General features: G+C 38.8%; 1 protein-coding gene across 1 annotated transcript in view; it reads left to right on the forward strand.

Annotated features, from left to right (window-relative positions):
• Positions 1 to 15,968, forward strand: part of DCAF5 (DDB1 and CUL4 associated factor 5) — a 73,144-nt gene that overhangs the window by 40,693 nt on the left and 16,483 nt on the right. The window contains exon 7 of the mRNA XM_062619201.1: positions 12,584 to 12,650. Coding sequence (XP_062475185.1) covers positions 12,584 to 12,650 — 67 coding nt within the window. The remainder of the gene's footprint in view (positions 1 to 12,583; positions 12,651 to 15,968) is intronic.

A 15,968-nucleotide genomic window follows, 5' to 3' on the forward strand; every position in this document is an offset into this window, starting at 1 on the left:
TTAAATCCCCTTGATACTCTTTTGGCTTGATGGACTTTCTGTTTGGATAAGTATCAACACATAACACTACTAGCCAGTTGGAAATTGGAGCAAAGGCAGGCATTTATATACCCTTATAAATGCTGTAAGAAGCTAATATGGAAGGTGAAGTTTAATACGGAATATTAGAGATGATGGAAATTGACATTTAGATGCTTGCTTGTACCTATCATCTAACTCGAAAGGAAAAAAGATAATGAAGTGACAGAAAATGCCAACATGTGGCCCAGCTGTCTGCGTCTGTAACTGTGCAGTAACACTCAAATTCAGCTGACTAAGATTGTCAACACTGGGGATAGTCGTTAGGGATTGTCTTTTACAGAGAACCAATTCCAGGTGTATCTAGAAAAGAAGTTTAGAGTTAGAACCTGCCATAAGATACACAAGATGAGTAAAAAAAACCTCAAAATGTTATTTGAGTTGTACCCCTCTGTACAACTAGAATACTTCCGCTTTTTGGTGAGTTTTGTGAGTGTGAAATAATGTATACGAGACTCCCCCTGCAAATCAGAATTCACCAGAAAAAGAAATAAATCTGGTTCAAATTTAGTCTGGTTCTAGCCCCCTTTCCCATTTACTAGTGCTGTGCTTTGCCTTGATAACGCATGTCTTTCATTTGAGATCTGTGCAAAGTAAGTTTAATAGAATTCCTTGCTTGTATTTCCTTGTAGGATCAAAACTTTGTGTGGGCTAAGGCTCATTTGGAGGAATCTAAAGATAGGAAAGGTGTGTTCAGATTACGAATGGCGCTTGTGGTAGGAAGGCTTCTTCAGAAATTTTCCATCACTGTACCTCTGATTTTCTTCTGTCTTCGATTTTTCTTTTAATCTTTATTAGAATGATGTCTCAGTGGTTTGGTTTGTTTTGTTTTTTTTCCCTTTTAAACTGTCTTAAATAGTTAGGTTTTAATACTTGATAACGGAGCATAGTAATTTAAAAGTGTGACTCTCCTGTGTTTAAAATCTGTTATGTGTGGTCTGCACGGATAGTTCATCTGATGAAGTTGTGTTTCTATTCTATATTTTAACCCTAACAAAAAAGGGCTATCCTTACTTTATCAATGCTTAGAAATCCTTAACTCATCAGTGCTTAGAATGTAGTTGCATTAAGGAAAACAGTGAACTGCTGAAAGGGGGTGGCATTTCTCACCCAGCAGAGGTGATGCAAGACCTTTCACTGATTCAATTTCCCAACCTGGCAGAAGTATTCACTTCTTTTTTTTGGGTTAAAGACTTACATGATACTCAGAGGGTTCTGGCAAGTGTCAGAGAGTGGGTGAGAGATCAAGAGGTGGCTTTTCAGTGCTGTGAGACTTAGCTCCTCACAACTACGGCCTTTGCTAATCTTTCCACGAAGTTTGTACAGGGAAGATGGTTTACTTACACAAAGTTTTCTGGTAAATCAAGACCATCAGGGTTTAAAAAACAACAGCCGTTAGTGTTTTAGTACTTGACTTTAGAAGTTTGCTGTAACATAGTGGTGAAAATCTACATAGAAGGTAAGTAACACCATGTTCTATATGAAGCTGTTGGATTTTCATATGGCAAAAACTAACAGATTCCAAGCTGCAAGCGCACAGCCTATGAGTTCTCTTAGAGATCACCCTCATATTTTAAGGAATTAAATACATAAGTTCCCATAATGATCAGATGTGTTATTCTTACTTTGACAAAGGTATGTGTGTTAAATTAATACAATCTCTTTGCACAAATAAAGCACAGACTACTAGTTGCAGAACACTTTGATTGGTTTGTCTGTGGATGGCAGGTAGGCTCCATATACTAATGTTTTCTCAGTATTGTCTTTTAGCACCCACAAATCGTGACAGGTACTCAACAGGACGTGTATCCAGAACTCCTTACTCTAGAGGGGAGTGATTTCATACCAGGTCATTTTATTGGAGTGCCTGTGATGCAAGTAGATTGAAACCTCTTAAGGAAAAATGAAATACCATTAATGCTTTAAGGAATAAAACTCAGAAAGATTCACCTGTTAAACTAAATTATTTTTACTTTTTTAAGTTTAAAAGAACACATTCTGAAATGCGTAGGTGGTTTTGAGTTTTTGCAGGTATTTTGGATGTGAGGGTTGTAGCACAAGCTAAGTGACAGGAATCTCGCAAGGATGAACTGTTCTAGAGGAAAACTGTTGTTTTCCTCTAGAAACATTATTGCCCTAGTCTGTGTGAAGGCGGTAGCAGTGAATAGTACACGCAAGAAATTTTCCTAGGAATGCCACAGTCAGATTTTTGCTGATTCTTACAATACCAAAGCTTGAGAGGCAATATTTAAGTGCTGGTTTATTTGCACCCATTTATGGTTACCTCCATTTGCTCCTCTCTTTTGTACATGTCTTGAGTGTAATGACCTCATTCACATGACACTGACTTTTCTCTTTAAGAGAGCTCTGGTACTGGTAGATAAACGTACTCAAAATTGTTTGCCATGTGCGTTATCCAGGAGTTCACTTGAGTCATACAGCTGTGGAAGGGAAGGAAGGGTGAGATAGGCTGGATGAATCAAGCATGACTCTCAGCTGCCCACTCCCTCCCTGTTGGCTGTAGAGGTTTATTTGAAAGCATAATTTACCCATCCTTCTGGTACAGGGATCCAGGCCCAGAATTTTGAAGGCAGTTTATTTACGCATCTGACTCCCACTGACTTTACCCTTGTGTGCACAATTGTTTGTTTACATACAAATCATAAAATAGTGAAAATCTTAAGTTGTGTCAGTGGACTGGGGGAGTTCCTATTCTTCTTGTCAGCATTAGAATTTGGGAAATGTTATTTAATTACTGAGGATTTTTAATTGCTAGACTCCCATGGAAAAATATCTTCTTGGATCTGAGGATACAGGAAGTATTGAAGGACCTCAGGTACCCACATGCGTTTTTAAGTGTAGGAGCCTTAGAGGCCATGGTGATGGGCAGCAGCAAAAAAAGACCCGCAAAAACCAACCACCATTCCCCCTTCAAACTAAAATAGACCAAAAGCTTTTCTTGCTGAAGAATTGTTGCCTGTGTTATGATGATGAATGTTAACAGCTCATTCCTGTTTTTCACTGTGCAGATAATGTGAAGCTCTATAACTGTATTATTGTAGCTGTAAAATCAACTTCCTGTTGCCTCCTTGAAAAAAGGTGGGGGTGGGGAGAAATAACTTGTACCCTGTGAATCAAACAAAAAGTCTCTTGACTCTGGCATGCCCTCAGACATTACATCACCACTCAGCCTTTTCTGTTGACATTATGCTGGTATAGGAATGCACTGCTCTGCAGACTGCTCCAACTCCCTATAAAGTTACAGCCTTCATTATGTTGAAGTCTGTGTGCTAAATAGCTCCGGTTAGGGACAACCCGGTTTTTAGCAAGACAGACTTACTACATGAATGTAACCCTTCCCGGAACAGGATTAGCTCTATAGGTGCCAGGAGTTTTAAATGGTTGTGATTGCGTTTGTAAAGAAATGAAACTTTTCTTCTGTGTTCTTAGGTTTTTGTCATCTAACTTAACGGCCATTTATCTCAGTAAGCAGTACTTATCTGTGTCTAGCTTTAAAAACTAAATAGAAAAAAAGTAAATTATTCTTCTAAAGATATATTGTGAGTTGCCTGTGCACAGAGAAGACTATATGAATAGTAGCTTACTGCAGTCAGCATTTCTTATTATATGAAAAGCACTTAGAGTGAAAATGTTGCTCTGCTTGGATAAAAAGGAAATCAGTGTCTTACTGTCTTAAATTGGCTTCTTCTAAGAATTACTGATGAAGTTGTATTTTGGTTTTTTACTTTATCTAAATTGTACTTTAAATCCCAGCTATATGCATAACATTACATAGATCTAAAATATACATACACAAGTAATTTCCCTGGCTATGAAATTTATTTATTTATTTATTCCACATTACTTTTGTTAATTGACATGGGAGGGTCATACTGAAAAGTCTCTTCAAAGTCACAGTCTTGACAGAAGGCTGGGAGTTTTCTTTAACCCTTCTTAATTCTGGTTGCCTCTTCCCCCATTCCCTGGGACATCCTGCCAGCCCCATTTCCTGTCTCTTCTGCATTCCTGTAAGCCCTTGGGGGATGTTTTTAGACCTCTGGACAGTAATGCATTAGCCTGAAGGGACCTATACTGCGGCTAAATTCTGCTGGGGTGAAACCCTGACTAGAAAGACTTTGAAGTCTGCAGGCTTCATGTTCCTCATAGCGCATCACAGGAGATCTGCAGTTCAGTACCATCCCTTGCACAACTGGGGAGAGGGAAGAGAAGAGTGAGCAGGAATGCACTGCTGAAGATGACACACGAAAGGTGCTTCACTTGACAGTGCTTCTTGAGGTGTTAAAACTAGGCCTTGTCTAGATACTGAAAAAATGACTGAACTCTGAAGGATTTTGACTAAGGGAATATTTGATTTAATGTGTGTTTAAAAAAGTAAAATAACATTTGGCTGAAGAAGACAAAAGAGAGCAATTGAGGTACATGCAGTTTCAGCCATGTACAGAAAAGTCTCCTTCATGCGCTCAGCTAAACTTATTGCTTTGTTTGGAATGTAATAGGAGTATTGTCCTTGCCATAGAAATCTCCAGTAAAGGTTTCTAAGTTGCTTTTGTTCATGAATAAAGTTGCTGTTATGGCCTTTCTGACTGGCAATAAGGCAGCTGTAAAAATGTTGATGGATTGCTCCTGATGATGCTTCTGTAAGCATTTAAAACTGCCCCATGCAGAGTTGGCTCCTTATAAGATTAGGGATTTAGGGAGTGGGAATACAGATTTTTGGCTTTTAATTTTATGTACTAGAAGTAATTAGCGTTTTTCCAGTCTGCTGTGTCACAGCTTTTCCCACTTCATGAGATAGGCATGCTACCTACTGAGGAACAAGTTTCTGTTATAAAAAGCCTTTGGACATACTGCTTGATTCTCAGGCCGAGATGGAAAACTTTTAAGTTCTTTTTTTGTGCCAGTTTCAACCTCCCTGAATAACAGTCTTAAACAGTACAGGTTGCAAGCTGCTGTCCTAGCTAGTATGAAAAAAGACATCTGTTTTCAAAGCAAACATGTTTTTTAATACCACAGTGCTGTGATCTCTAGTAGTAGCTTACTCTTTGAATTTGTTAAATACTGTACAAAAGACACAATTTGCAACCCAGAATTTATTAGAAAGCAGAGGATAAAAAAATATATAAGTATCCTTTCTTGTTAGCAAATTATTTTCTTAACCATAAGTTTTCCAAAACACATTTCAGAATTGGCTTTCTTGTGCTGTACTGCCACCACCAGACCCCTATAGAAGGTGAAAGGTTGAAATACATAAATGAGAAGAAATGTATTGAATGTCTGATTGCAGTTTGTATGGTATTTTACTGTTCTAACTGCCGAACCAGATTGCCACTGTGTGTGTTTGCTTGCTGATTTTTGAATAGGAAGAAGTCTTTACCTCCTCAATAGATGTGTCCTTACCTCGTTTCCCCTCTGGTCAGTGGCTAGTCTTAACAGTAGAAATTTGGTTTGAAACAAATCTGTGGGTTTTCTATCTGTAGCCTTAACACTAAATTCTCATCAAATGGTAAATGAAGTATTTAAATGAAGTTTTTAAAAGTTGAGTTGAAGTTTTTAAAAATGGAGAATTTAGCAAGGGAAATCTCATTTATAAGGAAGATGTGAAGATGTGTAGAGCAGTTTTGGCATCACAAAAGGCTCAGAAGCAGCTATAAAAAAAAACCCTGGTTGTTTTCCATCAGACATTTTTCATGCAAAATATGTAATGTAAAGCAAGACCCCTGTTCACAATTATATTATATACACGCAAAGCATATATGTGTATATGAGGCGACCTTTCTTCCTTTTTGTTTTTATTTATTTATAGTTTCCTTTCTTATCCCCTTTGAAATAGTTTTATGAGAAGCAGATTGCAGTGATATCATTGGGATTTTGTTGGGCTCAAGGATGCCCAACAAAATCCCATTTGGGTTTCCTGGTATTTAGTAAGGGGGTGAAATTATAGTACTGCTTTGGTCTCAGTAGCTACTTACAATGTCTCTCTCTCTCCTCTGCATGCCTGCCTGTTTGTAAAATTAGTATTTCTAGGCAGTCCATAATTCTGGAACCCTCAGGTCCTCTATCAGATTTGAAATTGGCCATTAGGCTTGAAAGGTCTTGGAGACAGATACCACAAAGAACAGAATAGCATAAGCCCTGTTTCCTTAGGAAACCTTTCCTCTTTGGAAAAACGTTCAGTTTTCACATTCTTTGTGTAAATGGATTCCTTCTCCAAAGTGCTGATTACTATGAATTTCAATCTCCTTTGCACAAATAATCGATGTTTTCAAATTTATGTGATGCTTCAAGTCAAACTGTGGTTTCCTAAGTGCATATCCCACTACAGAGAAGTGCAAGGCAGCTCTTCTCATGAGCTCAAGAGAGGAGCTAACATTTCAACCTAGCAGACTGCCACCAATCCAGATTCTTTATCTGTTGTCATAGAAAAAAGTAAAAGCCTACACCCCACCATCGAGTTACATTATATTACAAGCAATATATGGAGGGACTGTACATCCTGTCTCTTAAAGAAGCTGTGCAAAGCACCAGCAGAACTGTTCCAAAGTTAGATGTCTTTGAGCTTCTTCCCCAGCGTATGAATTTTGCATTACTTCAAGAAGCTAAGAGACAGCTTGCTAAAAGCCTGAGAAAGATTCCATCTACTCTGATCTTTCTGCCCCAAGTTTCATTGGCCCCTCTGAGGAAAGGACAGATATGCTCAAGTAAGTGGGAACTGAGAGTTAGGTTTAGTCTCATTCGGAGCTGACTTGTTAGTGAAGTGGTAAGCAGCATTGTGGAATTTGAGTCTCTCATTCTTCTGCTAGTAGCTTAGCAGCAATCAGTTTTCAAATGGTTACCATCTCTGTACCGTTACCCATGATCTCATTCATACATTTGTAATTATATGGTGATAAAGCTTTTTGGTTTCAGCTTTTAAGGCAAATTCTCCTACATTCTTCTTGTTCTCTCCTAAATTAGTAGGGCCATTCAGAAGACTTGCTGATACTTTTGGAAAAATGATCTGTGTCTCCTGGTCCATTGTTTAGGGCCAAAAGCTTGAAACGTCTCTGATATAGGTTGTAAGCAAGAGGAAATTTTATGGAAACAGGAAATGTGGATGTTGGAAACTGTAAAATAAGGTTTGATTTAGATAGAATTTTATTGAAATACTCCATATTCAGTAGCATCTGAGGGAATGCAGCTTGTGAGATTTTGGAAGTTTTCAAACTAGCAGTGGTAAGAACAAAAATAAAATCCCCAATGGTAGTACTCTGCAAAACACAGTGCTAATGCTACTGTTACAAGACTATAGCTGCAACAGATTAGATCTCCATTTATTTATATCAACTGCTCTAATTTCCTTGGTGAGAAAGAAATTGAGAAGAGTGGGGAGCAAAGTAATTCTGCCAGATTCCTAATGATAGTTCATTTTAAGCATTTTATGTGTACTGGAAGCTCAGACTGAATTTGTGTTTTCTCCAGCATCAGACTCTAACCACGCCTGAGAGTTTTCTTCCTTCTAAGGCAAACTTCTGAATCAGCAGCTTGGAGTCATCTGGAAGCCTTTTCCTGTCATTGTTGCTAACAGCTAGGCATAGAAGCCGATTCTTCCCTTCTAAAAAAACTTCAATATTAATTATTCGCAACTGTTTTTCTATCTAATCCGATGTTCATGTGAATATTGTGAATGTTGATTTCCGAAGTCATGGTCAGATACAGCAGCAAAAAATGCAGACAATTAAACAGGTGGTTTTAATATTGGTCTCTCCCCCCAGACATCTGAGCTCCTCTCATAGTGTCTGATCTGATTCAGAATTCAGCACTGTAGTGGTTCTTGAGGTTATGTTCTGCTTGGAGTTTGTCTTTTGAGGGGGAGGGCAGAAGGAATGGAAGTACACGCTGTCTTAGCCGTTTATTTGTCTCTCTGAATGTGCATGGTTTTGCCTCTTGCTGGCTTGTCTCTGGTTTCATTATCTGGGCTTTTGTTCTGAAAGTGAGTAGAAGGTATTCTTCTAGGAATTACATTTTTCACATCCAGTCAGGTCCAAAAATGCTTGGCCACAATTAAAGTAGAGTCTGAGCATAGACAGCATGACATTATTTCATTTGCCTTACATGAACTCTTTTTTATTTCCTTTCTGTTCCTTCTTTTTAAAAAGTCTACTCCATTCCCTCAGGAGTTCAGCCCTATTAACTAGGGTTTGGTGCAATTCATAACAATTACTTCTTTAAAATGTCCAGTAGTGAGGACTGACTTTTGCATTTTCTCAATCCTTATTCTCCAGCTTTCAACTAGTGTGGAAAACTGTTGGCTATTGTTACAGTAATAATACCTCAAAGAAAAATTTCAACAGGTGATCATGTAAATGTCCTAGTAATGTCAGTCCAGCTGTGCTCTCCAGGGGCCTTGGGTTCCCATTGTCTTGTGCAAAGAATACTAATTGGAGTTGAGTTTCTTTTTCAAATGTCATGGAAGAGACATGTTTCTGGCTTCAGCAGTTTGGGTGTCTGCTCTTGAAGCTTCAGTAGGCACATTTTTCATGCAGTAGCTGCAGCCATGAAGTTGTGCTTCTGGCAGTCTCTTGGTTTGTCTGAAAAGCCATGTTCTACTTCTTAGATCCCTATCACCTGAACTTACAGAAAAGGATCAAAGAAATGCGTTTGGGGATTTAATTCTTTATTGTGAGAACAGCAGCAAAATATGTACCCTAGAGGTATCCTAACAGGGAAAGAGTGAAAAACAATTCTGACTGCTACAGCAGCAATAATGGAATGACAGGGTTACCAAATAGTGGATATTTTGTGCATTGTGATCTATTTCTGATAATTATTGGCAGAGCTAACTATCAAAAGTTGAATTTATATTTATATTAAAAGTTTGCAACTTGCAGCCCATTGCTTACAACATCAAACTTGTGTAGATGATTTTTATAAATTAATGTTTGATAAGTGCTTTTGGCACTTAGTGATGGCTGTCTCGGTTGCAAGATTAAACCCATAAGTCCTTCTTCAGAATGGTTCAGATCCTGAGCTGAGCTTTGTTCCTTGGCTAGACATCAATTGCAATGTGGATGCTTTATTCACCCCTACTTATTTTCTCTTAATTCACTCCAGAATACTTTGGCAGAGGGTATTTGATTGGTGCAGATGTCATTAGGCTAGAGAATGGTAATAAAGCAGAAGGACTTCAAGGTGCTTTTAAGTAAGTAGCAGTTATCTCAATTTGAGATAGTTGGATTGAGTATCTCCGCTATTGGAGATGTCAAAAAGTCATCTGCATATGGTGCTGGGCAGTTGGCTGTAGGTGACCCTGCTTGAGCAGGGTGGCTGAACCAGATGACCTTTGGAGGTCCCTTCCAGCCTCAGCCATTCTGTGATTCTGTAAACTACTTTAAGATACTTTGCCGATTTATTTCTTCAAATCACCCAGATATGACCACCTGAATTTATGCAAGTTTGTTTACTGAACTGCAGTTTATGCCTCTGTTTATGTGGCCTATGTCTGTCTTCCCATTGTAGTGTTCATGAAGCTCTGATGGGTGATGGAGTGTAAAGGTTTCAGATGGGCATTTTCCTGACACTGCCCACCTCTTCCTTTCCTGCCTCCCAACCCCAAAAACAACCCCAATCCACCAAGACAATTATTTCCCTCTTTATTTTTATAATCTTGGGGAAAAAAAAAAAATCTGGAGATCATCTGCTCAGAGCACGGCATCCTCACAGTCAGATCAGGTTGCTCAGGGAATTGCCCAGGTGAATTTTAGATTTGTAATGGTGGATATTCCACCACCTTTCTGGGGCTGAGTCGCAGTGTTTGTTACGCTTCTCCTGACCATGCTGTTCCTTTGTGTTCAGCTGGAATTTCCCTTGCTGTGACTTACGACTTCCTGAGCATCCACTGCATGCTTCTGACAGGAGTCTGTCCTAAGCTGCTCTGCATTCCTTCAGGCAGTGGAAGACTCTTGAGGTCTGTCCCTTGACTTTCTTTTCTGGCTAAATAAGGCCAGTTCCTTAGCTTTTCCTCACAGGTCACATGGCTTCAGCCCAGCAGCCCTCCTCCACTCTCTCTTTGATTTATTAGTGTCTGTTTTATCAGGGGACCTAAACTGGACACAGTGCTCCAGATGTGGCCACAAAAAGTGCCAGGTAAGGGGAATAATCACTTGTCTTTGACCTCCTGGTTGCGCTAATTGCCATTAGTCCGCATCACTGCTATCTCCAAAGCAAGACAGAATATACTCAGGTCAGTGGTCTTTGCAGGTATTATGTTCTAGTTCTGTGGGCAATGATATGCCAGGTTTCCTAGAGAATTGGCCATTGATTCTTTCAGAACTCACAGTGTGTTTCTCTGCAAATGAGTCTGGAAGCTCGCAGACACTTTATTCCCTGCATGTACATAATGTGCTTTTTCTGTGTTGCATACCTGGTGCAGGATGTCTGAAATCTGTCATTTTAGGGCCTGTCACTGTTGGTTGGTTTTTTTTGATTTATAATGTAAAGTGCTAAGTGACTCTATATTGAGAAGCTGTTAGAACTTTTTTTGTTAAAAAAGAGTGTTACAGGTATAAATTCAAGATACTGAGCTTTCTAGGTGGTTTGGGAGTCTCCATTTTTTTCCCCACATGTTCTAGGCAATTTGGTTGCTGCTTCAGCCACACAATTTGGTAATAAATGCTAACAATTGGCAACATTTTTATGGCTTTAAACAAGACTTTTTTTTTTTTTTCCATGTAGCACTTCTGTAACAAAACACATTAGAGGTACTTTCTTTCTGATTGCTGGGAGGTTGCCTATATGAGCTTAAATCATGACAGTGCCCTAATCTGTGTAGTTTTGGCACAGTGGCTCAGCCTGCAGTGGACTAACATTTATGAGCAGTGAAATGAAAGGGAAGTGCATATTCCTGGCACTGACAGGTCGGTTTGGCAGGGGTAAATTGCCTGAGTGCTTGAGCATGTTGGCTTGTAGAAATTACTTTCTAGCTGGAAAGGATGGGTCTGTGGGTGGTGCAGAACTAGTGTGCACAAGATTTTAAAGGAACTTTTGTTTGATCAGTGCTTCTTATCTGTCAGAAAATGAGCTGAGTGCATTCATAAGTGCTTGCTCACATCCTACATCCTTAAAAAAGAGAAAAAAGAATGGTTGGATTGTGATAGTAGGAAACCAGAGAAGGTATTTTAATGGTTGGTTATTACATTTTTGTGGCTGGAAAAGTCTAAAACTACTGCACTAATGTAATTAGCATTGCAAACAGAATATATGCAAATTTATAGCAATTTCCTCTGTGTTAGTGTATATTTTTTGTTTATTTGCTTCTCAGTCCTGTGTTATTCCAGGAATTGTCTCCTCACTGCTTGATGTTACTTTGCCTGATGAGTTTATGTATCCCCAGAGAATGAAAGACAGAAACCAGTTATATTTGAGCCAAACAAAAAAAATCTGTCTCGTATCAAAGGTTAGAAAGGAACAAACTTGCTCCATTTCTTCTTTTTTTTTTTCTTCTCTCTTTCATCTACCCTAGTAATAAAATTATTGATTAAGCATAAGCCTTAAGTCAGTTGAGGGCTAGAGATTCACGCTATCTGTACCAGTATAATTGGAATAATTGGAAATCTGCCCTTGGTTCTGTAACGTATCATTTCATCTCTAATTTGAGAAAGAAATAAATGACAGGGAGTAGAGTTTATTGGAGAAGAGGTACTTGGAGACAAGGCGCAGTGTGTTTGTGTTGTAACTGAGAAGTGTAAACTTAAACCATGTCAAATGTCACCTGTCATTCTAGTGCATGTTTGTAGCATATTGAGCTACTTCAAATTGCATATTGCCTGAACTTCTGTACAGTAGATTGCTTATCATTCATGCACAGTTGAAAAAGGGCAGCCTTTCATCTATGAAGAGTAACAATAACCAGGAAAAAAATGAATAGTATGATAAATGTGGGGTTTTTTAAACCACTTGAGGTTGCTGCCAGTGAATGTTTAACTTTGGTTTTGTTCAGTGCTCAAGATTATCCTCAGTTACTGACTTCTGATGGACTTAGTAGACCAACGAACCAGATGTGTTTGTGCTTTTTTAAATGGACATGCTAACTCTCCTAGGTATGTGTTTGATGGAGTTTTACTTGGTAGCTCAGGAGATGATAATAAAGGATGAAGGACATCTACATTAAAAAAAGAGCAGAGTTGAAGGCTGCAAGATAGGAGAGTTTGATTTAGACATGCTTGTATTAAAGACAGCCAAAATCCACAGCCTTGTTTAGCAAAGGAAGCATTCACTTGGGGCAGTAGGCATTAGATACATGAAATACGCTTTCGACTTTTGGTCCGTTTATATGAATGCAATGTTTTTGTGCTCGTATGTCACCCCCACTTAAAGGGTAAGTTGTTCAGCAAGGTGCAAAGAATGATACAAATCATCTTTTTCTGTTTTTTGGTTTGGAGAAACTTGATCAGCAGTATGATCCAGGTGATGCTTTGTGGTAAACTGCTTTTATTTTTGTTCCTAACAGTACATCCTTTCGGGCTCTGATGACTTCAATTTGTATATGTGGAGAATTCCTCCAGATCCAGAAGCAGGTAAGTTTTGTTGGTTTGGAATATGGGGGAGGAGGGGCAGGTGTCTGACAAGTACTGGTTTGCTTTTTTGAAAAATACCTGGTTTTAGCCTCTGAATCTAGGGTAATTCTGAGGAAAGGTGGATGGAGAGAGTTTACAAATGCCTAATCCAATCTCTGGATAACAGTGGCCAATGCCATTTGAATAGTTTATTGTGCTGATTATGTTTCTTGTCTCATTAATGATCATTTAAGTCTTCTAGATGAGCTGATGAAGGGAAAGAGCTGTGGCTGGAGCAGGGTGTTTCTTTTCTTCCCTCTTGTCTACCAGCTCTGCTGCTTCTAAACTCATCTAAGCTAGTTCACCAAGGAACTTAGGATCTGTTGCTAGGAAATTTCATCTTGTAATGAAGCTTGCAATGTAAAATGGTGCTGGTTTCACAGGTGAGCAACCGCTCACCTGATTTCTAATGCAGAGCAGTTATGCTATTTCACTTTCTGGGTTGAAGAGCACTGTCAGCTGGTGGAAATCACCACTTTTGACTTCCAGCCCTTTCCAATGCTGGGGCAGACATGCTAAGCAAATAGCACTAGCTCAGCTCTGTGTGAAACTATAGGAGAGGAGTGTTAAAGAAAAGCACCAATGTGTGTGGGATGTAATAGTAGTGTTGTAGATTGCACAGTTGGTCAATTGTTTAGTATGGTGTAGGGTTTGGCAATATAACACTCTAAGCTGTACAATGTCAGCAGATCTTTTCTGTTGAAACAAACCACTGGGCTTTTTAGAAGGGTGTTGAATCTTGATTTAAAGAGTTAAGACTTCAGGAAGTGTACTAACAGCTATTTTTAATGGCTCTGACACTTTAAACTGTACATTTTAGAGATATTAAGTACAATTGAGTGCTATCCTGTGGTCTCAGGTGCTTTAGCAGTAGTGAGAGCAAATTACAAGCTGTGTTAGAGGTAAAATGAAAATATTTTGTTTCATTTTCAAAGGCTGTTAATCATAGCTGTGTAATCCACAGCTGAGAGGATGACTGGCCTCTGAAAGGTTTGGTTAATGGCAGGGTTTTGAGGAAAATGCCATTATAATTTTGGATTGCTTATTTAACCAATATTTGATGTTGCAGTCCAGAAGTCCTGAAGATGGTCATGCTAATTACACCAGTACCTTGGCTTTTATTTTTGCATAGGGTCTACAGAGACTTCTCCCTGCTTTCCTTTTGAATTTGTATGATTCTCTTTAACAGTTGACACTGGTTTACTACTACTTATGGATTTTCCTCTTAGTTAAAACAAAGGTTACATACATTTAAATCAGTTATTTATCTTTAAGTTTTTATGTGTGGACCGTAGGGTTATATTTTATGCATGTCTCTTTACTTGTCCAGACTCCATTTGTAAATTATGGATTTGAGATTTTGTGTTTATCTGGCTGTGGAGCACTTGAAAACTTCTTCCCCGGGCAGCTGCAGATGACAAACTCTTTATCTGGAACCTTTGCACAAGGAGTGGTAGCTAGAATTACCACAAAACAACATCGTATGTGGTTTGGTCAGCTTTCTTGTTTCTGGTTCTGGTAACTTGAGGTAGGGTGTCAGCAAACTTGCAACATCTCAGTTACAAAATGAGTTACTTTTTGGCAAGTGCCCTCAGTGGTTGCTTAATGGGAGCAGAAGACCCTGTAGTAGGAACCTGTATGTCTTAGTCTCTTGTAATTTGAGCAGTTCTCTTACTGAAACATTTTAGCAAAACTTACCAAGATCTGTTTTGATAAACCTGAAATTTCAGCAAGTAACTCACTGGCCATCCAAGTCACCTCTGATGGGCTTATTGAAGCTCTTCTTCATTCACCTCTTGAAGGGTTGTGCCTGTTTTGGATGTGATGAAGCTTTCTTGAATCTCATCCTGTGGCTCAGAATAGTTGTTCAGCTAGAGAGGTTGCTGTGCTTCCTTCTTGGAAAAGAAATCTTTCTGTAGGGATGTGGAGACCTTGAAAACCTTATGCTTCAATGGAACACTCCTTGTTCTCATGTTCTTGCTTAAAATAGGAGTGTCTTTGGGTATGTGATCCAAGGGGGTGGAATGTGGTCTTTCATTTAAAATACTGTACAAACTAGAGAGGATGATGTAATGTCCAGTACTGATGGTTTGCATTTAAAGTAAAAATATCTGATTTTTACCTTCCGGTTGAATTCAGACATTATGTTGCTATTTATAGCATTTATTTAAATTACATCAGCTGTTTGTAAATAGCAAATTTTTGCAAGCCTAAACCTTTTCACAGAGTTGCATCCTTAAAAATAACTCCGAAATAGTTTGCTTAAGTACAGGTGCAGCAAGTACCTAGCTATCTAGTCGTAAGTAACATCGCTACACAAATGGTAAGTAAAGTGGGAAGAAACACCAGTCAAACAATTGCAAACATGTTTCAAGCTGGAGGAATGTGGTTATCTATGTTGGTATTTCGCCGAGAAAATGAAAAGATCTGCTGGGTTTTGGTGGGGGTTTTTTGTGTTGTTTTTTTTTTGTGGATTTTCTTTTTTGTTTGGTGGGGTTTTTGTTGGTGGTTTGGGGGTTTTTTGTTTGTTTTTGTTTTTATGGGTTAGGGTTTGTTTTGTTTTTTCCCCTAAATAATATATTAGAGGTGTTCTCCCAGTAGGTTGCCTTGAGTCACTCCTCCTCAGTTGGAAACTGCCTGTGTTGTGGTTCAGTCCAGTTATTAAACAGTGTTTACTTCAGGGCAGGAAGGTCTATGAAAAAGGGTATTTCCTAGATTGCTTAGGAACCTATTCTGTTGAAGAGTTTCATTGGTGGTCTCCCTCCACAATATTAGATTATTCTAAATAGGCCAGGATTTCCTATGCCAGAAGGATGGTTACTCTTTTACCACCTTTTGTCTTTTCTTGAAGATGGAATAATTTGATCATTTTTTCCACTTTCTTCTCCATCCAAGTACTACTTAGTTTTCCACTGTGCTGCAGAAGTAATTGCCAGTTGTTTGGTGAATTTGTTAGCCAGTTTCCTCTTTAAAGTGTGTATATATACACACACATGAAATACATATTTTCTTCAGGGGTAGAGTTTCTAGAAAAATTAATACATTAGCCTGGCAGAGGCAGTCCTGCATTTCCACAGCTTTTACTTAACTCCAAGGCAAGAAAGAAGTGAGAAGAGGCATCAGCCCAATGTGACCTGCCCAGCAAGACTGTTAATATATAAGCACTTCAGGTAGTATTTAAACCTAACTCCTATAAACACAGTCTCTTAGCTGGTAAAGAATCCCTGTTCAAGACAGAACCTGACATGTCTTGTGTGGTAATAGAGGGCTTAGTAGGCC

The sequence above is a fragment of the Pezoporus occidentalis genome, unplaced genomic scaffold (genome assembly GCF_034315485.1).
Source record: "Pezoporus occidentalis ecotype Australia unplaced genomic scaffold, CSIRO_AGI_Poc_V1 ctg21, whole genome shotgun sequence".
Classification (NCBI taxonomy): Eukaryota; Metazoa; Chordata; class Aves; order Psittaciformes; family Psittacidae; genus Pezoporus; species Pezoporus occidentalis.